A 24,718-nucleotide genomic window follows, 5' to 3' on the forward strand; every position below is an offset into this window, starting at 1 on the left:
GCTCTCCGCGTTCCAGCCGCCGCGCGCCCCGACTTCGGCCCCAGGGCGCAGGCGCAGGCGCAGGCCCGGGCCTGACGCCGGAGACGTTGGGGAGCTGGAGGGGGTGGAGCCAGGGCGCGAGGGGGCTGGAGGTGGCTCACGACTGGGGCGTGGCGTGGGGCGGCCACCCGGGAACTCGGAGAAGAGCTAGGCTTCACTCCGGTTTCGCTGCGCAGGGAGAACCCGAGGGCGTGGCCTATGGGGAGGGCCAGGTGCGCCAGGTGACTGCAGACGGGCAACGCTGCCGCAGGGCCTAAAGGTGTACCTGTGGGAGGGATGTCAGTCAGCACTCGCTCGCTCTCATCGCCCCGTCTGGACCGATTTTACCACAGAAACTGAAGAATTCCTCGTAGTGGGCAAATATAACCGAAAGAAGGGAAAGGATTAGGTGATGATTCCAACCATACACTATCAGTTCCTCGACCTTGTAGTAGAAACTACATATTTCACTCGATTCGGTGAAGTCTGGAAGGAACAGAGGTAAAATGAACTACTCAAGAGTTTTAAGACCCGGGGAGGAGTGAGCAGCCAAAACTTTATATAGAAAACTGAAGAACTTGCATCAAAGCAAGTTCAAGTGGGTGTTAATCAAAGTCCGTCATCTTACTTTTCTCTCCGCCAGTTGCTTCAGGTAAAGCTGCTGGTCTAAAGCGTTCTCTTGAATCTGGGCAATGCTAGTCTGCACGTGTTCTGAAAACCCAGTTCTACTGAAGTCCTCCATAAGAGTAGGGTGACCTAGAATTTAGAGGAAATTTGGTAACCCCCTTCCCAAATTTATGGTGTTTCTAAACATCAGACCATCTACAAGGCTGATTTGATGAAAGTGGTGAATCCGCATTTGATAATTGAAGTGCTGTGGCATATGTGCTGTAGGTAAGTCAGATGTGTTGCTGCTAAGTCACTTCAGTCGTGTCCGACTCTTCCCGACCCCATGGACTGCAGCCCACCAGGCTCCTCCGTCCATGGGATTTTCCAGGCAAGAGTACTGGAGTGGGGTGCCATCGCCTTCTCCGCAGATGTGTAAGAGCAAGTAATTATTTGAAACACAGTTTCTTTTAAGAGAAGAGAGGGGGAGGCCCCACTTAGAATTGTCAAGAATGAAATGTTCTGAGTAACAGGACACTCATGAAAATGATTAATAACACAGGTAAATTTTTTTATTGTGACAGTGCTTCTGTTTTTCTCTTAACACTGTGAAACACTAAAAAAATTGAGAGAAATAAGGAAAGCTTCAAGAAGGAAGTGAAATTTGAACTAGTAATAAAAATACTCATTTACTGGCAGTGGAAATAAAAGGTGAACTCTAGTAAAGGGCACATTCCAAGACAGAATCAATAATTGGTAATGAAATAGATTTGGGGAAGAGAATGAGAAAGAGAATATAAGGTTTCATGGTATAATTGAGGAAAACAGCAATATGATTAATAATAAAGTGAACAATACAGAAACAGTTTCAATTTTGTGAGAAAAATATTGAATTCTTGGTTAGAAATACACAATGTTATGTGTTTACAGGAAAGTGCATTATATAGGCACCATCTCTTCTGTTACAACAGAGAAGCTTTTACCACCCCAACCCAGAGCCAGGCATTCCATCTGTGCTTTCTTAGGAATACTACACTATTGATTATCCTTTATCCCATGTTGACTCATAGAACTGGGACCATCCATCAACTTTTAAACTTTCTCAGATCTTTACCATGTTAAAAAAAAAAAAAGAAAGAAAGAAAAGAAAAATTCCTCCTGTGATCCCACACCCACTACTACTAACAGAAGCTATAGCTTCTTCCTTTCAAAATATCATGTGTCCATTTTCTTACATCCGCTTTCTGCTCTGCAGTTCACTCAAATCTGGGTTCTGGGTTCTATCCTATAAATCAACAGAAATGGCTATTGCTAAGGTAGTCAATGACTTTCATGTTATATTTAGTGAACACTGTTCAATCTTTTATTAGATCTTTCAGCAGCATTTAACACTATTAACCTCTTATTGCTCCTTATAGTGTTCTTTTCCTTTGATAGACCAGTTGGTAAAGAATTTGCCTGCAATGGAGGACACCCCGGTTCGATTCCTGGGTCAGGAATATCACCTGCAGAAGGGATAGGCTACCTACTCCAGTATTCTTAGGCTTCTCTGTGGCTCAGCGGGTGAAGAATCCGCCTGCAATGTGAGAGACCTGGTTAGATCCCTAGGTTGGGAAGATCCCCTGCAGAAGGGAAAGGCTATCCATTCTAGTATTCTGGCCTGGAGAATTCCATGGACTGGATAGTCTATGGGATCACAAAGAGTCAGAAATGACTGAGCAAGACTTTCACTTAAATTTGAGTTTCCTCCTGTCTGGTCATTCCTTTCAGTTCAGTTCAGTTCAGTCACTCAGTCATGTCCGACTCTTTGTGACCCCATGGACTGCAGCATGCCAGGCTTCCCTGTCCATCACCAACTCCCAGAGTTTACTCAAACTCATGTCCATAGAGTCAGTGATGCCATCCAACCATCTCATCCTCTATTGTCCCCTTCTCCTCCTGCCTTGAATCTTTCCTAGCAACAGGTCTTTTCAAATGACTCGTTTCTTCACATCAGGTGGCCAAAGTATTGGAGTTTCGGCTTCAACATCAGTCCTTCTAATGAATATTCAGGACTGATCTCCTTTAGGATGGACTCGTTGGATCTCCTTGCAGTCCAAGGGACTCTCAAGAATCTTCTCCAACACCACAGTTCAAAAGCATCAATTTTTCGGTGCTCAGCTTTCTTTATAGTCCAATTCTCACATCCATACATGACTAACAGAAAACCATAGTTTTGACTACATGGACCTTTGTTGGCAAAGTTATGCCTCTGTCTTTTAGTATGCTGTCTAGGTTGGTCATAGCTTTTCTTCCAAGGACCAAGCATCTTTTAATTTCATGTCTGCAGTCAACATCTGCAGTGATTTTGGAGCCCCAAAAAATAAAGTCTCTCGCTCTTTCCATTGTTTCCCCATCTATTTGCCTTGAAGTGGTGAGATCAGATGCCATGATCTTACTTTTCTGAATGTTGAGTTCAAAGCCAAGTTTTTCACTCTCCTCTTTCACTTTCATCAAGAGGTTCTTTAGTTCATCTTCACTTTCTGCTATAAGAGTGGTGTCATTTGCATATCTGAGGTTATTGATATTTCTCTCAGCAATCTTGATTCCAGCTTGTGCTTCATTCAGCCCAGCATTTCTCATAATGTACTCTGCATGTAAGTTAAATAAGCAAGGTGACAATATACAACCTTGACATACTCCTTTCCCTATTTGGAACCAGTCTGTTGTTCCATGTCCAGTTCTAACTGTTGCTTCCTGACCTGAATACAGATTCCTCAGGAGGCAGGTCAGGTGGTCTGGTATTCCCATCTCTTGAAGAATTTTCCATAGTTTGTTGTGATCCACACAGTCAAAGGCTTTGGCATAGTCAATAAAGCAGAAATAGATGTTTTTCTGGAACTTTCTTGCTTTTCCGATGATCCAGAGGATGTTGTCAATTTGATCTCTGGTTCCTCTGCCTTTTCTAAATCCAGCTTGAACATCTGGAAGCTCATGGTTCACATACTATTGAAGCCTAGCTTGGAGAATTTTGAGCATTACTTTGGTAGCATGTGAGATGAGTGCAATTGTGCAGTAGTTTGAACAGTCTTTAGCATTGCCTTTCTTTGGGATTGGAATAAAAAGAGATCTTTTCTAGTCCTGTGGCCACTGCTGAGTTTTCCAAATTTGCTGGCATATTGAGTGTAGCACCATCTTTTAGGATTTGAAATAGCTCAAGTGGAATTCCATCACCTCCACTATCTTTGTTCGTAGTGATGCTTCCTAAGGCCCACTTGACTTCGTATTCCAAGATGTCTGGCTCTAGGTGAGTGATCACACCATGGTGGTTATCTGGGTAATGAAGATCTTTTGTGTATAGTTCTTCTATGTATTCTCGCCACCTCTTCTTAATATCTTCGTTCCTTTACAGTCTCCTTTTTTGCCCCATCTTTCTTTCAGTCATTACATTTTGGAGTTCATTGACACTCAGAACTAGAACTTCTTATCTCTTTTCACTTTTTACTTTGAATAATTTCATCCTGATATTCATGGCTCCATTTATAACTGTAATTCTCAACTAGGGGCAATTCTGTCTCCCTTGGGGACACAAGCAATGTCTGCAGGCATTTTTGGTTGTCACACCTGAGGGAAGAATGCTACTGGCATTGAGTGAGTATAAACCAAGGCTTCTGCTATGCAACCTATGATGCACAGTATAGTCCCGCACAACAAAGAATGTCAATACTGCTGAGGTTAGGAAATCCTGAGTTACATCAATGACTCCCAAATTTATTATTTCCAGGAAAACTTTCTTCTTGAACTTTAGACCTATACATTCTACCATGTACTGGATCTTAACTTTAAGAGGCAGTGTTACACACTGGTAAAAAGGCATGTGGAGCCAGTTCATCTGAATTCAAATTCTAGGTTTACCCTTATTGACTATGTGACTCTTGGCAAGTTACTCAAGGTCTCTAAACTTTGTGGGGAGGGGGGTTGATCTGTTATATGGAAACGAAAATATAATATCTACCTTATAAGTCTGATGTAAGGATTCAATGAGTCAAAACACAAAGTAACTAGCACATAGTAAATGTGGCAGAGATGCTCACTAATACAATGTCTTCTTTCTTGGTCCATAACAAGACCATATTTTCTAGTCTCCCTTGAAGTTGGTTGGCTTCTCTGATAACTCAGCTGGTAAAGAACCCATCTGCAATGCAGGAGACCCCGGTTCAATTCCTGGGTCAGGAAGATCCCCTACAGATGGGATACGCTACTTACTCCAGTATTCTTGGGCTTCCCTGGTGGCTCAGCTGGTAAAGAATCTGCCTGCAATGTGGGAGACCTGGGTTCAATCCCTGTATTAGATCCCCTAGAGAGTGGAAAGGCTACCTGCTCCAGTATTCTGGCCTGGAGAATTCCACGGACTGTATAGTCCATGGGGTCACAAAGAGTCGACATGACTGAGCGACTTTCACTTTCACTTGAATTTAGTTAGTACATATGACTGCATCCTGGGTCAGTTATGGGACAAAAGTTACCCATGCCACTTCCAGGCCTAACCATCAGACCATCTGTGCACTCATTCATATTCTCTTTCTTTTCCACAGTAATCACAGAAACAGTACCTCAAGAAGGAAGGAACTTAGATCCCTGAGTCACTGCTTGAAGGAGTATCTCTGCTTGTATCACTGCTTGAAGGAGTACCACATCAGGCTATGATGTAAGTAAGAAACTTATGTATTGTGTTAAGGCATTGGTAGTTAGAGGGTCCTTGTTTCAGTATTTAGTTTTAATTATTCTGACAAAATACCATTGAAAAGTGTTCAGTTCAGTTCAGTCACTCAGTCGTGTCCGACTCTTTGCTGCCTCATGGACTGCAGCACGTCAGGCTTCCCTGTCCATCACCAAATCCTGGAGCTTACTAAATATTAATATTTAATATCTCAGAAATATTTGAAATGTACCATGTACCACACTGATCTTTCCCCTACTCTTAGACCTCTTCTAGCATCTTCATCCAGAGAAGGCAATGGCACCCCACTCCAGTACTCTTGCCTAGAAAATCCCATGGATGGAAGAGCCTGGTGGGCTGCTGTCTATGGGGTCGCACAGAGTCGGACACAACTGAAATGACTTAGCAGCAGTAGCAGCAGCATCTTCATATTTTTGAATGGCTTCTTCACCCATTTCAGTTGAGCAATATAGAAACCTAAACACCATCCCTGGTACCTCTTTAAACTTTTCTCTCATTTCAAATGAATAGCTATACTTCTCAGTTTTATTTCCTGTACTACTGTTCTTGAATTACTCACCCTTCCAATAGCACTGCAGTAAGCTCAGTCTGAATAAAAGGCTTCCTTACTGTCTGTCCCCCTGTCGACTTTTGCCTCTCTTCTGTCTGTTCGATGCCCTGCATCTAGAGTTATCTAATGTGATCAAGTCATTTCACTGCTGTAGCTCATTAAGTGACTTTCTGATGGCCTTAATTATAGATTGAATTGAGTTTCCCCCAAAATTCATATGTTGAAACTGTAGCCCACGATATGGTTATATCTGGATATAGGGTCTTTTGGAAGTCATTAGGGTTAAATGAGGTCATAAAGGTGGAGCTCTAATCCAGTAGGACTGTGACCTTAAAAAAAGAGGAAGAATTCACACGCTCTCTCTCTCTCTCTCTTCCCCCTTCCCCCTAACTCCACCATCCTGACTCCACTGTCCCCCATCATGTAAAGACAAAGTGAGGAGGCAGCTATCTGCAAGCCAGAAAGAGAGCCTTCACAAGAAGCAGATGACGCTGTACCCTGATCATAGACTTCCAGCTTCTAGAACTGTTAGAAAATTGATTTCTGTTGTTCAAGCCACTCAGTATTTTGTCTTGGCCACCCAAGCTGACTAAAACCATCATTATTAAAACTGAATCATTTAGGAGTGACCCTCACTGCCAATCCTGCTTTATCTTATGCCATGCTTCACCCTGCCACCCATCTCTGATTCCAACTGTAGCAGCCCTGAGAGCTTTTCAGCTCCTTGAACAAATCTTATTCTCACCACATGGCCTTTTCACATGTTTATCACTATACCTAGGACATGTCATGTTTAGCCAACCCATTCTTGTTCTTCAGAGTATAGCTGGCAAAATTCTCTCCCTGGCAAAGCCTTTGGTGATTCTGACCCCCACCTGACCTCTTCACACAGTTTCCCCTTATATGTCATCAGTACTCATTCATTTTCCTATAAGACACTTTTCACAGGTTTTTTGAGATTATTTTATTAATACTTATCTTTTACTCTAGACTTAACAAACTCTCTGAGGACAGGAAATATATCTTGTTGCTCACCATTCACAGAAAATGCCCAACACCTGGCACATAATAAAGGTTTACTGAATGAATGAACTGTAAAGAAGCATCTGTAAAGAAATGTTAGCAAAATTAAGGAAGAGTACATGAGACCAAAATGGGAGACCCTAATTTTAATGTGAAGACCAAGAGAGGAGCTAACAAATAAAATTATTGTGAACACCTCAAAGAGTGTCACCATTCATCTTTAGCATATGGCAGATTTTCAACACGTGAATGAATGAGCGAGGACGCAGTGGAAGAAGAATGAGAAGTTTATTCAACAGTGTAGAATATTACTTGCAATTCCATTTTCAGAAAAACCAATACTATATTTTCAAGAAGAGGTTAATGATCAGAAATGTCAGATTTCTCACAGAGATTAAGTAGGATAAGAACTGAGAAAAGATAATTGGGTTTATCGTCTATGTAAATTAGTGAAAATGAAAGCAAATAGTTGAAGAATAAGTGAGAGGCAGCAAGACAGGAGCAGTGATTATAGAGTATTCTTTTGAGATGTTTAGAGGCTAAAAGATAAATAGAGAAGATATTAATAGCAGTAGTAAGGATACTAGAGTCAAAAGAAAATTTTTCTAGGAGAGATGAAGAGATTTTAAACTAAGAAGAAAATTGATACAAAAAGATTGAAGCAAAAAGAAAAAGAGAGAGACAAAAGGACAAAAAGAAGAACAAATGCTAAATAGATTGAAGTACCAGAGAAAGTAAATGTGGATAGAATCAAAAGTGAGAGAAGTTTGGACATAGAAGGAAGGAAATCGAGGGAAGATAGGTCAAATGGCCATGGTTTGAGTGAAAATAAGAAGCAAAATCATCTGCAGAAAGATGCTGATAATTCTGGATCCAAATGGGGACTGCTAAAAAGATTGTATAAAGAACATTTAATGGATGACATTAAGAGTCTAAATAAATTTTAGAGATTTTTTTTTAAAGCACAGATGTTGCGACAGTTATATTTTGAAGTCCCTTAGTGAAAGGAAAACCCCACTCCAGTACTCTTGCCTGGAAAATCCCATGGACAGAGGAGCCTGGTAGGCTGCAGTCCATGGGGTCGCTAAGACTTTCACTCTTCACTTTCAAGCATTGGAGAAGGAGATGGCAACCCACTCCAGTGTTCTTGCCTTGAGAATCCCAGGGATGGGGGAGCCTGATGGGCTGCCGTCTATGGGGTCGCACAGAGTCGGACATAACTGAAGCGACTTAGCAGCAGCAGCAGCAGTAAAAGGAAAAGATATTAGGGACTCTGGTAGACTAAATAATGATCCCAAAGATTTCTAGGACCTAATCTCTAGAACCTATGAATGTAATTTTATGTAGCAGAAGGAACTTTGCAGATATGACTAAGGATCTTGAGATGAGGAGATTATCCTGTATTTTGGTGGTCCCTAAATGAAATTGCAAGTGTCCTAAGAGGGATACAGAGGAAGATTAAACCACAGAAGAGGAGAAAGCAAAGTAATGGTTGTACAGAGATTGGAGTGGTATAGCCACCAACTGAGAAATGTGGGCAGCCACTAAAACCTGGATAATTCCAGACAAAGAATGGATTCTCCCCTGAACAAACTAGCTCTGCTCTCTCTTTTTCTTAAACACTTTTTTTTTTTAATTTATTTGGCCACACCGGGTCTTCTTTGCAACATGTGGGATCTACTTCCCTGATCAGGGATCAAACCCAGGTCCCCTGCATTGGGAGCTGGATATCTTATCCACTGGACCACCAGGGAAGTCCCTAGCTCTGCTCTTAATTTTGGTCCTGTAAGAATCCTTTTGGACTCCTGAGCTCCAGAACTGTAAAAGAATAAATTTCTGGGGTTTTTGTAGTATTTGTCACAACAGCAGTGACAATAAAGGGAGTAAAGTAAACCTGAAAATTCAAGGCAATAAATACATCTGTTTCTGAAGTAATTATCTGAACACACTGTAAAAGTTGGGTATATTTTAGGTATGATTCCTCTACTGGCTCCTTTCTTTGGATAATGTTAATATTGCTATACTTTTACCTAAATACTCAGGCTTCCCTGATAGCTCAGTTGGTAAAAGAATCCACCTGCGATGCGGGAGACACTGGTTCAATTCCTGGGTCAGGAAGATCCACTGGAGAAGAATACTCCAAAATTCTTGGACTTCCTTTGTAGCTCAGCTGGTAAAGAATCTGCCTGCAGTGTGGAGACCTGGGTTTGATCCCTGGATTGGGAAGATCCCCTGAAAAAGGGAAAGGCTACCAGCTCCAGTTTTCTGGACTGGAGATTTCCATGGATTGTATAGTCCCTGGAGTCACAAACAGCCGGACACAACTGAGTGACTTTCAAGACCTAAATGCTCATTTTAATATCTGGTCCTAGGCTTGAGGGTATTCATTTGTGAAATGCCCATATATTTTAAGATAGTAAATAAGGCATTTTAAAACACCTTCTATAAAAATGTCTAATGAAACACTCTTTTTAAAATGTAATTGATTGAAATTTGACTTGGTCCCAGTGAAATGTCAGCAGTTCCTTACTTCAACAGAGAAGAAACATTTTCACCAAGATGGGGACAACATAGTTGTCCCTATGTTTCTTGTCCACTGTACCCTTGGGATGTTAGATTAAAGGATGATGTCAGGTTAGTTCATGTGCTTAGTTGTGCTTTCCCATAATCGCAGCTTGCACCTCTGGAGGTAACATAAAAACAAAAACTTCCAGCAACTCTGAAAAGAGTTGAGAGAGCAACTCCTACCTATTTCAAGCCTACCACTTATCTCTCACCAGAGAAGTAGCAAACTAGATATGGTTCCTTACCCACAGTCTGCTCTGTCCATCAGCTGCCATCATTCCAGGTTGAAAGGAAATTCCTGGCAGCTCATTGGCCCAAGAGTAAGGAAATTGTTGCTTAGCAACCAAGTCCTGACCCCTACAGGCCTGAAAAGAGGAAGCTTGTGGGCTGGCCACCTAGTTCTGCCTGTGTTACAGTAAGAAGGAGCTACTTAGAAGAAGATGAAGCCCTTGTTCCTGCTAATAGAGATATTGATAATTCTTGGGGTCACAATTAAAAGTAAGTTTTTCTGTCCTTATGGTTCTCTATGAGGGTCTTAGCACTAAGAGTGGAATCTGATTAGAAAATTGTAAATAACTTCACAATATTTCTAAGTAACACAATTTTTAGATAAGTACTTTAAAATATGCAATAAGGATAGATAGCAATGATACTCTCATTTAAGACAGTACCTGGGAAGGATATGTGTATATGTATGTGTGTGTGTGTGTGAAAGAGAGAGAGAGAAAGAGATTAAAAGAGAGAGAAGAGGGGCAGACATTGAGCAAATCTATAAGAAAAGCATTATAGTAATTTTTATAGAGTAAGGATATTTGACACAGGTTGTTGAGTTTTGTTAAATCTAGAATATCATGAAGATCTAGTTCTAGAACTTTAAATGAGAATTATAGACTCAAAGGACTCAAAGAGTTTTAAAGTGCTTTAATTGATATTCTTATAGTCTCTTACAATTTTTCTACAATAACAATTCTACTTTCAAAGTTTCCATAATTCCTAACTAGTTACTATCTTAAAATGGATATTATTTTCCAGTCTTGTTTCTCTGGTCATTTATTGAGTTAATTTTTACCCAGTCCTTACATAATTTGCTCATCATGAATTCAATTTAAGAAATACTTATTTCCGTTTAACCTAGGAGTACAAGGTTTGTATAACATCTGAAAGTTAATTGCTGTAACACACCACAACAATAGAACAAATGACAAAGACTACCTGGTTATCTTAATTGATGCAAAAAGAGCGCTTAACAAAGATCAACTTTCCTTTTGTATAAAAACACTCAATAAAGAAGAAATCGAAACACCTATCATCCTCAAAAAACTGGCACCTAATATATTTAATGGTGAAACACTGAATGCTTTCTCCCAGTGGTCCCCTAAGTTGTGGAACAAGACAAAGATGTCCACTCCTGCAATTCCTATTCAATATTGTACTGGAGGTTTTAGCCAAGGCAATTAAATAAGAGAAAGAAATAAAGATTGGGAAAGGAGAAGTAAACCTCTCTATATTTACCAAAGACAGGATCTTATACACAGAAAATCCTAAGGTTTTCAATTTAAAAAATATTAGAACTGATAAATGAGTTTAGCAGGGTTGCAGGATAAAAGATTAATAGACAAAAATTTATTCTATTTCTATACCATCACAGTAAACATATCAAAATGAAATTGGTTCCATTCATAATAGCATCAAAATGGGTAAGGTACTTAGAAATAAATTTAACAAAAGAAGTACAAAGTTCATCCTCTGAAACTGAAAAAGTTGTTGAAAGAAATTAAAGAAAACGTGTATGCCTGTGGCAGATTCATTTCAATATATGGCAGAACCAATACAGTATTGTAAAGTTTAAAAATAAAATAAAATTAAAAAAAAAAAAAGAAAATCTCAATAAATGAAAACACTTCCCACGTTCATGGATTGGAAAACTTAATATTGTTAAGATGCCAATACTCTCCAAATTGATCTATAGATTCAATATAACCCCTATCAAAATCCCAGCTAATTTCTTTGTAAAAATTAACGAAATCTGAAAATTAGTATAGAAATGAATGTTCTTCTTTAAAAAAAGAAGAGGACACATACTTCTTAATTTCAACACTGACTGCAAAGCTGCAGTAATCAACACAGTGTGGTACTGGTATGAAGAGAGATTATATAGATCAATAAAATATCTTTAAAAATTCAGAAATAAATCCTCACATTTATCATCAATCAATTTTTGGCAAGGATGCCAAAATATTGAGTTAACGGGGAAGGGGAAGAATAATTTCTTCAACATATGGTGAGGACAGCTGGAGACCCACCTATCTCACCCCAGTCAGACATCTACCTCACACTCTATATGAAAAATAATTCAAAATGGGTCAAAGACCTGAATATAATAGCTTAAGCTTTAAAACTCCTAGAAGAAATTATAGACATAAATCTTTTTGGCCCTAGATTAGGCAATGATTTCTTAGATATGCCACCAAAAGCACAAACAAAAAGAAGAAAACCATAAACTGGACATCACCAAAATTAAACACTTTTATGTTTCAAAAGACATCATCAAGAAACTAAAAAGACAACCCACAGAATAGGAGAAAATGTTGCAAATCATATTCAGTAAAGGTTTAGTATTCAGAATGTATGAAAAAATCTTGACAACTCATCAACAAAATAACACACAACCCAGTTTTTTTAACCCCATTTTTAAATGAGCTAAGGATATTCTTCCAAAAGATATGCAAATGACCATCAAGTACATAAAGAGATATTCAACATAATTGCTTACTAAGAAAATGCAAATCAAAACCACAATGAAATATTACATTGTATGCAATCATGTGATAGTCCTGGATAAATCTAGAAGGTTGGTCACCCTCAGGAGAAGGCAATAAAGGAGAGAAAAGGTTGAGGAGGTGGAAGTGAAGATGAGAGAGGCAGAAACCAGAGGCAAGAAGCAGGCAAGCTTGTACGCTGGTGTTTTCCAAAGGGGCCAGAACATGGAGTCATTCTCACCAGCTGATAACGCACCTTTCTACAAGCTCAGCATCCTGTCTTCCCCAGCTGAGCTTCGTTTAGGATGGCTATAATTTTTTAAAAAAGGAAAATAACAAGATTTGGAAATGATGTGGAGAAATAGGAACGCTCACACATTGCTAGTGGAAGTATAAAATGGTACAGCCGCTGTGGGAGACAGTTTGGCAGTTCCTCACAAAGTTAAATTTAGAATTGTCATTTGTTGTTGTTGTTCAGTAGTAACTGAAGTTGTGTACAACTCTTTGTGACTCCTTAGACTGCAGCATGCCAGGTTCCTCTGTCCTTCACTATCTCCCAGAGTTGGCTCAAATTCATGTCCATTGAGCCTGTGCTGCTGTCTAACCATCTCATCCTCTGCTGCCCCCTCCTCTCGTTGCCTTCATTCTTTCCCAGCATCAGGGTTTTTTCCAATGAGTTGGCTCTTCTCATCAGGTGGCCAAAATATTGGAGCTTCAGCATCAGTCCTTCCAATGAATATTGAGAGTTAATTTCCTTTAGAATTGACTGGTATGATCTCCTTGCAGTCCAAGGGACTCTCAAGAGTCTTCTCCAGCACCACATTTGGAAAGAATTACCATATGACTCATCAATTCCAATGACCCATCAATTCTACTACTAGGAATATTCCCAAGAGAGGTGAAAGCATATGTCCACACTGGAAGTTTGTATACAAATGCTTATAAAAGCATGACTTTTTATAGTTGAAAGATGGAAACGACCTCAATAATGGATGAGTAGGTAAACAAATTGTTGTGTATACATACTGTGGAATATCATTCCACTATGAAAAGGATGAAGTACTGGAATGTACTACAAGTTGGATGAACCACAAAAATGTTATAATAAGTGAAAGAAGCCAGATACAAAAGGTCACATGTTATTTGATTTTTATTATATGAAATGTAAGTGAAATATCCAGAATAGGCAAATCCACAGAAATAGAAAGAAGATTAGTGGTTGCCAGTGGTTGCACAGAGAGACAGTGGGAAGTTATTTAATGAATATAGAGTGTATTTCTGGGCTAATGAAAAAGTTTTGAAACTAAAAATACATGATGGTTGTGAATACACTTAATTAATTGTGTACTTTAAAATGGTTACTTGTATGTTTTGAATTTCACCTCAATTTTTTAAATTGGTACAGTTCAGTTCAGCTCACTTCAGTCACTCAGTCGTGTCCAACTCTTTGTGACCCCATGAATCGCAGCACGCCAGGCCTCCCTGTCCATCACCAACTCCCAGAGTTCACTCAGACTCACGTCCATCAAGTCAGTGATGCCATCCAGCCATCTCATCCTCTGTCGTCCCCTTCTCCTCCTGCCCCCAATCCCTCCCAGCATCAGAGTCTTTTCCAATGAGTCAACTCTTCACATGAGGTGGCCAAAGTACTGGAGTTTCAATTTTAGCATCATTCCTTCTAAAGAAATCCCAGGGCTGATCTCCTTCAGAATGGACTGGTTGGATCTCCTTGCAGTCCAAGGGACTCTCAAGAGGCTTCTCCAACACCCAGTTCAAAACCATCAATTCTTTGGCGCTCAGCTATTTTTATAGTCCAACTCTCACATCCATACATGACCACTGGAAAAACCATAGCCTTGACTAGATGGACCTTTGTTGGCAAAGTAATGTCTCTGCTTTTCAATATGCTATCTAGGTTGGTCATAACTTTCCTTCCAAGGAGTAAGCATCTTAATTTCACGGCTGCAGTCACCATCTGCAGTGATTTTGGAGCCCAAAAAAATAAAGTCTGACACTGTTTCTACTTTTTCCCCATCTATTTCCCATGAAGGGATGGAACCGGATGCCATGATCTTCGTTTTCTGAATGTTGAGCTTTAAGCCAACTTTTTCACTCTCCTCTTTCACTTTCATCAAGAGGCTTTTGAGTTCCTCTTCACTTTCTGCCATAAGGGTGGTGTCATCTGCATATCTGAGGTTATTGATATTTCTCCTGGCAATCTTGATTCCAGCTTGTGCTTCTTCCAGCCCAGCATTTCTCATGATGTACTCTGCATATAGGTTAAATAAACAGGGTGACAATATACAGCCTTGATGTACTCCTTTTCCTATTTGGAACCAGTCTGTTGTCCCATGTCCAGTTCTAACTGTTGCTTCCTGACCTGAATACAAATTTCTCAAGAGGCAGGTCAGGTGGTCTGGTATTCCCATCTCTTTCAGAATTTTCCACAGTTTCTTGTGATCCACACAGTCAAAGGCTTTGGCATAGTCAATAAAGCAGAAATAGATGTTTTTCTGGAACTCTTGCTTTTTCTATGGTCCAGCGGATGTTGGCAAATTGATCTCTGGTTCCTCTGCCTTTTCTAAAACCAGCTTGAACATCTGGAAGTCACGGTTCACAAATTGCTGAAGCCTGGCTTGGAGAATTTTGAGCATTACTTTACTAGTGTGTGAGATGAGTGCAATTGTGTGGTAGTTTGAGCATTCTTTGGCATTGCCTTTCTTTGGGATTGGAATGAAAACTGACCTTTTCCAGTCCTGTGGCCACTGCTGAGTTTTCCAGATTTGCTGGCATATTGAGTGCAGCACTTTCACAGCATCATCTTTCAGGATTTGAAATAGCTCAACTGGAATGCCATCACCTCCACTATCTTTGTTCGTAGTGATGCTTTCTAAGGCCCATTTGACTTCAGTGCTTTGGAAAACAGCCTTGGAGTTCCTCAAAGGATTAAACATAGAATTACCATAGGATCCAAAAATTAAACTCCTAAGTACATCTACAAGGAAACTAAAAACTTATTTCCATGCAAAAACTTGCACACAAATGGCAGCATTATTCATAGTAGCCAACAAGTGGGGAAAAACTGATCTTCATCAACCAATGAATGAATAAAAAACTTTGATATATCCATACAATGGAGTATTATTCAGCAATAAAGTACAATATGGATAATCATTAAAATATTGTACTAAGCCACAAAAGGCCACATATTGTGTGATTTCCATAAATGAAATGTCCAGATTAGGTACATCCATGGAGACAGAAAATAGTTTACTGATTACCTAGGGCTGGGAGGTGTAGGATACCTGGGGAGATTATAATTAAAGGACACAAGATTACTGATGGAGTAATGAAAATGTTCTAAAACTATAACGATGGTTGTACATATCTGTGAATATACTAAAAGCCATTGACTTTCAGGGAGAAAAGTATTTAATAAAAGTTATATGTCAGGGGTATGGGAAGAATATAATAAAAATTATATGCCAGGGATATGTGAAGAATATCTAAGACACAGTCCTTATCCTTGAGCAGTTAAGAAGAAGAAAACAAGTTATAAGTGAATAAATTATAAAATGTTGCAGGTATTTGGCTTCTTGGTAGCTAAGCAGTAAAGAATCCACCTACAGTGCAGGAGACCTTGGCCAATCCCTGATCAGGAAGGTACCCTGAAGGAGGAAATGGCAACCCACTCCAGCATTCTTGCCAGGAAAATCCCATAGATAGAGGAGCCTGGTGGGCTACAGTCCATGGGGTCACAGTCAGGCATGACAAAGCGACTAAGCACATAGGTATTTAAATAATAGCATTTATAAGGTACTATATATAGGGCACAAGTCAGGGAATGCCCAATTCTACAAGTTTGTGGAGCAGTCAGAGGGCTTCATAAACGAAATGGCATAAACTGAATCTTGAAAGATTAGTGAGTGTTCACTAAGAAGGCAAAAGAGGAAAACATTTTAGACTACATAAAGGAAATAAAGACATAGAGGAATAAAAGAGCATAGTCTATAAATAACTATGGAACACAAAGTTTTGAGGCTGGAGAAGTAGGCAAAGACTGTGTGATAGGCTTTGAAGCTTGGGTTTGATCTTGTGAGCAATAAGGAGTCATTTAAGAGTTTACTCATTGAAGAACGTGAATAGAATTATGCTTTTAAAAAAATGACTTTAGCAGTTGAGAGGGAGGTGGGTCGGCTGTGTAACTCTGGTGACCATGTAACCAGTTCAGTTCAGTTCAGTCGCTCAGTCATGTCCGACTCTTTGTGACCCGATGAATGTAACCAGTAGCAGACTATTAAATGACCCAAACAAGAAATGACGAGGACTTCAACTATAGCGACAGCAGTGGGGACCAAGGAGTACTGTAGATGGAAAACAAAACTAAAGACAGTCATAAGAGTCCAGAGTGAGAGCGTGCCCGGAAGATGAGAATAACCAATAGTGCCAAATGCCAGAGAGAGTAGGGAAGGGAAATAAAGGCCAGCGAGTGAACACTGGATTTAATAGCTGGAGAATCTTTACATTTCCAAGACACTTTTATCAGAGAAGCAGAGAAAAAACTTGATTTCAATTGATAGGAGAGAACAGGAGGAGAGCGAGTAGAGGCAGCCATGATGACTACAGAGCTCTTCTGGGATTATCACACTTCACAGGATCAGAGGAGTTTTCAACAGATCATTTATCGGTTGCAGGTATATAAAGACCCAGGGAAGAAGTTCGTAAGGGAGAAGTGAAGTGGAAATCACTCAGTCATGTCCAACTCTTTGCAACCCCATGGACTATACAGTCCATGGAATTCTCCAGGCTAGAATACCAGAGTGGGGAGCCGTTTCCTTCTCCAGGGGATCTTCCCAACCCAGGGATTGAACCCAGGGTCTCTCACATTGCAAGTGGATTCTTTACCATCTGAGCCAACAGGGAAGCCCAAGAATATCGGAGTGGGTCGTCTATCCCTTCTCCAATGGATCTTCCTAACCCAGGAATCGAACTAGGGTCTCCTGCACTGCAGGCAGATTCTTTACCAACTGAGGTATCATAGGGGAGAAAACAGTTGCTTTCCAAGCAAGTGCTAAAACACCTAAAGGTCTATATGTAAAATCAGTCCTTAACCCCACTCTATTCTTTCTTCCTAACTCTCTACCCCTAGTTTTCAAGGCAAAACAGGTCTCACCTTTTACATTAACATTCTAGTCAAGGCTATGGTTTTTCCAGTGGTCATGTATGGATGTGAGAGTTGGACTGTGAAGAAGGCTGAGTGCTGAAGAATTGATGCTTTTGAACTGTGGTGTTGGAGAAGACTCTTTAGAGTCCCATGGACTGCAAGGAGATCCAACCAGTCCATTCTAAAGGAGATCAGCCTTGGGTGTTCTTTGGAAGGACTGATGCAAAAGCTGAAACTCCAATACTTTGGCCACCTCATGCAAAGAGTTGACTCATTGGAAAAGACTCTGATGCTGGGAGGGATTGGGGGCAGGAGAAAAAGGGGACGGCAGAGGATGAGATGGCTGGATGGCATCACCGACTCGATGGACATGGGTTTGGGTGAACTCCAGGAGTGGGTGATGGACAGGGAGGCCTGGCGTGCTGCGATTCACGGGGTGGCAAAGAGTCGGACATGACTGAGCGACTGAACTGAACTGAACTGATACCTTTCGAGCTTGCATATTGCCTTCTTATGCTTTTTTCACTTATATTCATTTTACTTTGACTTCACTCATGTGAAATTATTGAGACAGGGATGATGCCATAACTGCAATTTTTCCCTGACTCTGCATTCACCTCAGGAGCATTCTAAAATAATTACTGATCTTAGGTTTCCCTTTTAGTAAATGCTCAAAATGAAGTAGTTGATGCTCATGGAAAGACTGAACAGTCTATCCCAAAGTGAGCCTTAGGAAATGGAAATAAAACTAATGATCTGTTTTCTCTCTATCCACCCTACCTGTTCAGCTGCTGGTTTAAGAGGTAATATAAGGTACATAGGGGCTTCTCCAGTGGCTCAGTGGTAAAGAATTCACCTGCAATGCAGGAACCACAGTAGGCCTGGGTTGAGAAAATCCCCTGGAGGAGGAGGGCATGGCAAGCCACTCCAGTATTCTTGCCTGGAGAATCCTATGGACAGAGAAGCCTGGTGGACTACAGTCCATAGGGTTGCAAAGCGTTGGACACTACTGAAGCGACTTAGCACGCATGTACACATAAGGTATATAACTGAGGCAGAAAGAAGACATTGCCACAAGTTCTGGCTCTAGATCACTCAGGATCCAAGGTTTCTCTATCCTATCTCACTTTCTGATAGTAATTTCTCACTATCATAAGCTTCTACAATTTGAAAAAATAAAGTAAAGTAAAATACATGCTAAAATAGAAAGTTCGCAGCAACTCTCTCCACTGTTACTCTCCCACCCAGCAACTGTCTTTCCCAGTTGAAAAAGGCAAGAAGCTCATCGATCTCACTCTAATCAGAGGTCAGAAAGCAATTGCCTAGCAATCACATCTACATTCCTGGGGAATCCAGAGAGGAGCCACGTAAAGGCCAAGTCCTGGACATGTTGTAGAGGATGCTGGGTCTAAGCAGTAGAAGCAGGCGATGTCTTACTGCTTCAGAAACGTACTTTTTATTACCAGCTCTATTATATTTTGAATAACTTGTGAAATCCAGGAGTTTTAAATTACCTTTGTTTCCTTTCAGTCCCTTACATTATGCCTCTAAATAGGGAGAGAATAAATTGCCAGTATCTGGAGCATCTTTCCTTGCAGAGAAGCAGGAATGAGCAGGTGTGTCATGGGGTAACCACTGACTACTAGAGAGAGCTTTGGTTTCTATGTTATGTTAGAGATCAGTGAGGAAGTTCATTCCTCTTGTGAATTGTCCTGAAATATGTAAGCCTTTTCTTTGTATTCATATCCTAGAGTCATCTGAAATGTTTCTATATTAACAAGTTACTATTCCTCATTGGAACCATTTAGTAGGACAGCACTCTGTGGGGAGAAGGCAGCCCGCAACCTGAGGATCTAGGGCAGAATAGACCTCTCCCCCAGCTGCTCCCATGAATGCCCTGGCATCAGCTTTATTTCTGGTTACTCTGTCTGCTTCAAGGAACTAATTTCTGCCATGTCCTTTTGTCATATCAGAAATCACTCTTCCCAATTCTACTCCATTTTCTCCATGCAAAGAATCATGTCTCTCCTACACGAAGAATCCTCTCTGCCAGTGATAACTGTCTGTGCATGCATGTTAAGTCACTTCAGTCGTGTCTGACTCGTTGCAACCCTATGGACTGTAGCCTGCCAGGCTCCTCTGTCCATGGGGTTTTCCAGGCAAGAATACTGGAGTAGATTGCCATGTCCTCCTCCAGGGGATCTTCTCCACCCAGGGATTGAACCCACATCTCTTCTGTCTCCTGCACTGGCACGCAGGTTCTTTACCACTGGCACAACCTGGGAAGCCCAATAGCTGTCTACCTGTTCTTAACTGATTCTAAGATCTACTTCCCATCTAGAACACCAATAGCCATTGATTACCAATCCAGGGGGGCTCTTACTGTTCTAACTACTTAAACTCTCTGCAGCATTTGACACTGTTCACTGTATTCTTTTCCTTTCTACCTCTGTATGATCTTAGACACTTTCACTGGTTTGTCTTCCTCAACCCTCCCTTTAAATGCTAAGCCCAAAGTTCATTGCATAGCTTTCTTAGTCTTCATATTCTGTGCTTCTGATGCTCTTTCCCAAGCCCCAAGCTTCAATTTTTTTTAATAATTGTGACTTTTATATTTATTTTATAATTTATCTATCTACCTGGCTGTGCTAGTTCTTAGTTGCAGCACGTGGGATCTTCGTTGCGACATGCAAGATCTTTAGTTGTGGCATGCAGGGACTTTAGTTGCAACATATGAACTCTTACTTTCAGCATTTGGGATCTAGTTCCCTAGCTAGAGATCAAACTAGGGCCCCCTTCATTGGGAGCACGGAGTCTTAGCCACTGGACCACCAGGGAAGTCCCCCAGGGCTTCATTTACACCCTAGACCTTCCTCCAGATCTCTTGACCTGCATATCAGCTGCATGATTGTCATGAATAGGGTATAATCTGCAAACATCTTAAATTGACCATTTTTTCTCCAAGTTAGTTTCTCTCTTATGTTTCTTGTCTTCTTAATGGCATCGACATCTCTCCCACCATCCTGGGTTCTCAGGTGCAAAACCTCAAATTCTTGATCATATGGTTAATAATGCACTGAAAAAAAGAAAGTGTAAGGTACTCGGTTGTGTCCTACTCTTTGCAACCCCATGTACTGTAGCCCGCCATGGAATTCTCCAGGCAAGAATACTGGAATGGGTAGCCATTCCCTTCTTCAAGAGATCTTCACAAACCAGGGATCAAACCCAGGTCTCCTTCATTGCAGGCAGATTCTTTACCATCTAAGCCACCCAGGATGCACTAAGAATCATCTAATTCAATGTTTTTACAGGTGATAGGACTGTCTTCCAGAGTCATGAAATTAATTCAGCACCATAAATCCACAGCATAAACATCCTACTAATCTTTAAAGGTCCATTTCAAGTTCTACTCTTCCAATAAAAAACGTTCCCAAGCCCTTCCTCATAGAAAATTGTGCCTTTATTTTCTTATACATCACAGTCTCACAATTGAGTTAGTTTTTACCCTTCTCACTAAACTGTCAACTAAGGATTGTGTTTTCCTCACATTTAATATTTCTTATAACTCATTGCAGAACTTGGCACATGCTCAATGAGCACTTGTAAAGTAGGATCGTAACTAATATCCATGTAACACTTTAAAACTTTGCAAAATACATTCCCAAAACCTATGAAATAAGTCATGTAAATATTTTTATTATTCTAGATTTACACATTTTCTAAACTCTAAAATCTAGAAAACCCAAATCCTCCAATGAGAATCAAGTTTCGCTTTTTGGTTTTTTACTTCCTATCATCTGTTTGTTATTCTATGTATTCTCCAAAGTAGACTGTTCAGAGTATTTGCCTCATTATCATATTTACTTGTCATGAGCTATTTCTACATACTACCAAACAATCAGATGAAAAATAAAAATTCAATCAATCATCCAAATATTTTAAAATGTGTATATATGTTTGCTTCTGTATAGAACAAACAGCTAGGTGATTGATTTGCATTACTTACTTTTGAACCAGTTGTTTTGGCAAAATGATGATTACATAAACTTCAACAGTGGCATTTTACCAGTTTTTTGCTGATTCTGTAATATTACTACTGTGTTTTTTTTAGCTATAACCATCTAATTTTATTTATGTAGTTTATCACCAAAGAGATATGGTAGGCAGGGAAAACTGGTTTCTTTTAAGACTTCTTTAAGTCTACCCTACAAGCTTGGAGCCAACGTTACTGGGGACTGAGGAGAATATTCCCAGATTGGAAAAAATAATATATACCCTGCAGCTTCCCTCACTGAGGAGTTGTTTTTTTTTTTTTTTTTAAAGAAAACAGATCATCAGTCCTGAGAAACTAATGTCTGTGTTGAAAATGAAATTAGGAATACCTAAAGGACAAGAAATAGAAATTGATTGAAAGAAGAAACTTTTGCCAAAAAAAATGTAAAAAGAGAATATGGCTATAAAAAAAATGTACACATGGATTTAGGAAAAAGGAGAGGAGCCTCAGGGCAAAAAGAAAGGATTGTTGGTTGAAAACATTAGAAGCAGCCTAGCAGTTCTGACCTCTCCTCCCCTCATCACTACAGGGCACTCCCACCGGATACAAAGGAAAAGGCAACAGGTTGATTGCTGGAACAAAAGCCTAAGTGAGGTGTTATTTGGACTAACCCACCCGCTGAAATGGCACCCCACTCCAGTACTCTTGCCTGGAAAATCCCATGGATGGAGGAGCCTGGAAGGCTGCAGTCCATGGGGTCGCTGAGGGTCGGACACGACTGAGCGACTTCACTTTCACTTTTCACTTTCATGCATTGGAGAAGGAAATGGCAACCCACTCCACTGTTCTTGCCTGGAGAATTCCAGGGACAGGGGAGCCTGATGGGCTGCCGTCTATGGGGTCAGCAACCCGCTGAAAAATATGACACAGAAGCATACAAATGAGTTGAGAAGTTAGTAAAGGACTACTAGATTTTTTTTAAATATATAAGAAATTGCTGGAATGAAAGAAGTAAATACAGAATACCTGAGCAGGGCCAGGACTTGCCTTACCCTGGTCCCAGCCCTGTACCTGAACACCAAAACTTCTTTTGCTCTGAGCCAGATAAACTTGGGCTTTGGTTTTAGTGGCCTCACAAAGCAAGGAGGATGGAATCTAGTCCTCAAGACCTGTCCGAGGTGAGGCGTCTGATAGGAAACCTTGTCAACATTAACCTAAATCCTTAAGGTGCTATACTCTTAGGACAAGGACAAACTAGAAATAAATACACCTCTTCCAAAGTCCAGGGATTTGCAGAGTCTTGACACTTAGAAAAGCAGGGAGAAAAGGAAAAATGAAAAAGTACATTTCTGTGAAGTTGTGGTGTCCAGCCCTCCTGGAGATTTTCAGACTTGGTTATCCCAGGTACTCTAAGTCTAGTACTAGATCTAAGATGGTCTTGTACTATAGTGCCCCAGGCACTTGGCAAAAGCAAATTCATATTCTCTTCACAGGAAGGCAATTTCATTGTAGATCTCAAAGAATTCACTCAGATAAGTTTTTTAGTATTTAATAAAATAATTAAGCACACAAGGAGACAAATCACCATTAAGTGGGGGCATTTTGGGGTTGGCACTTGGGCCAGAAATACAGGTTACAGGTGCAAATGTCTAGTGATACTCAGGGAACCTCTATCCCAGAAGACTAGCTCCTGTCACATCTTAATAGCATATCCTGCAACACTAAGTTACTAGTGGCAAGCTAAGTTCATTGTTATAGCATTCACATACAGGTTAAGAGGGAAAATCGAAGTCCAACATGAATATAATCAAGACTCACAAACATTTGAGGAAAACTAACACCATAAGAGAAAGCATCAGCCTATACACACACACACACACACACACACACACACACACACACACACCCCTAATAACACCTGAGGAAACAGAACAAGTAGAACAGATGGTTGACGACTTTAAGACATAAAATGATTGTCATACGATGTATTTAGAGAGATTATTGTATCCTTGAAACAAGAGCGGGTCTTAATGAAGAAAAGGAAGATGAGCTATTTTGGAAATGAAATAAATACTGGTTAAAAAAAAAGGAAGAAGAAGAAAACAAAGCCTCAAAGCTGAATGGCAAAATTGAGGGCTGAAGAGCAACTTGGATACTCAAAGATCAACCTGAGAAATTATCTTAGACCACAATGTGAATGGACAGAGAAGATATGTATAAAATAAAGGTTAAAGGCCTTGGAGGACCAATCCAAAGCTACAAATCCACAAAATTGGATTTCCAGAAAGAGAAAAATCAAAGCACTTAGAGAAAGAAATAAATAAAAGTCCTCAGATGTGAAAGAAGACTCACATTTTAAAATTAAATTCCACTGAGTGCCAAGTAAGAAGACTGAGAAAAGACCCATCCTGAGAAAGTAATGGTAAAACTTTAATATTTCATGGATAACCAGAAAATCCTAAAGACTTCTAAAATGAAAAAATACATTATTTATAAGGAAAAAAGCACATATTGACTTCAAATTCATCAGCAACATTGGGTACAAAAAGATACTGGAGAAATATTTTCTTTGTACTGAGGTGAAATGATTTTGAATCTAGAATTGTATAATCTAACAAATGCTCAGACAAGTGTAATGGCTAAATAAGACATTTTCAGACAAGAATGGATTCAGAAAATTTACCACCCAGAAATTTTAGATGAAATATTGACTAGAAGATATGCTCTATCATAAGGAAAGAAGGAAAGAAAGGTCAGGAGGAACACTAAAAATCAATGGTAAGCAAATAAATCTTTAAGACTTAGGATTACTCATTAATGTTCATTTTAATTTTAAAAAATATAGCAGTCACAAATTCATTTTTAAAAATCCCTTCCACAATAGCAACAGAATTTATAAAATACCCAAGAATCAATTTAATTAAAGTGAAACAATACATACATGAGTAATACAAATGAAATTTTTCTGAAGATCATTAAATAGAAAATTTGAATAAATTGAGACTACACAACTGAATATATCTCAATATTGTAAATATCACAGGTCTTTGTAAATTAATACGTAAACCCAATGCAATCTCAGAGAAAATATCAATACATTTTTTGAAATGGATCTCACAACCTTATTCTAAAATTTTTCTAAAAAAGAAATTATGCTAGAATTCCCAAGATAAGTTCTTAAAAGAGGAACAATGAGGGTGTACTTCTGTGGATCTTCACAGAGGTTCTCTTGCAACCAGATTGTATAATATGCAATTATTAATCTGCAGTAATTAGAGTATTAGCAGAAGAATAGACAAATAGATCAAGAAAATAGAAC

At 39.8% G+C, this 24,718-nt stretch overlaps 1 protein-coding gene and 1 long non-coding RNA gene across 3 annotated transcripts in view; both read left to right on the forward strand.

The window, feature by feature from the left end:
• Positions 1–112: 112 nt before the first annotated feature.
• Positions 113–7,901, forward strand: LOC123329287. The gene is made up of 3 exons (XR_006544698.1): positions 113–519; positions 5,199–5,311; positions 6,324–7,901. It is a non-coding gene; the product is annotated as an uncharacterized LOC123329287 (long non-coding RNA).
• A 1,906-nt stretch (positions 7,902–9,807) lies between these two features.
• The window catches only part of SEL1L2 (SEL1L2 adaptor subunit of ERAD E3 ligase), a 116,367-nt gene continuing 101,456 nt past the window's right edge, over positions 9,808–24,718 (forward strand). For both annotated transcript variants that reach the window (XM_025264559.2, XM_025264561.2), the window contains exon 1: positions 9,808–9,980. In XM_025264559.2, the coding sequence (XP_025120344.1) occupies positions 9,923–9,980 (58 nt within the window). In that variant the 5' untranslated portion in view covers positions 9,808–9,922. The remainder of the gene's footprint in view (positions 9,981–24,718) is intronic.

Source organism: Bubalus bubalis, chromosome 14, assembly GCF_019923935.1.
Source record: "Bubalus bubalis isolate 160015118507 breed Murrah chromosome 14, NDDB_SH_1, whole genome shotgun sequence".
Classification (NCBI taxonomy): domain Eukaryota; kingdom Metazoa; phylum Chordata; class Mammalia; order Artiodactyla; family Bovidae; genus Bubalus; species Bubalus bubalis.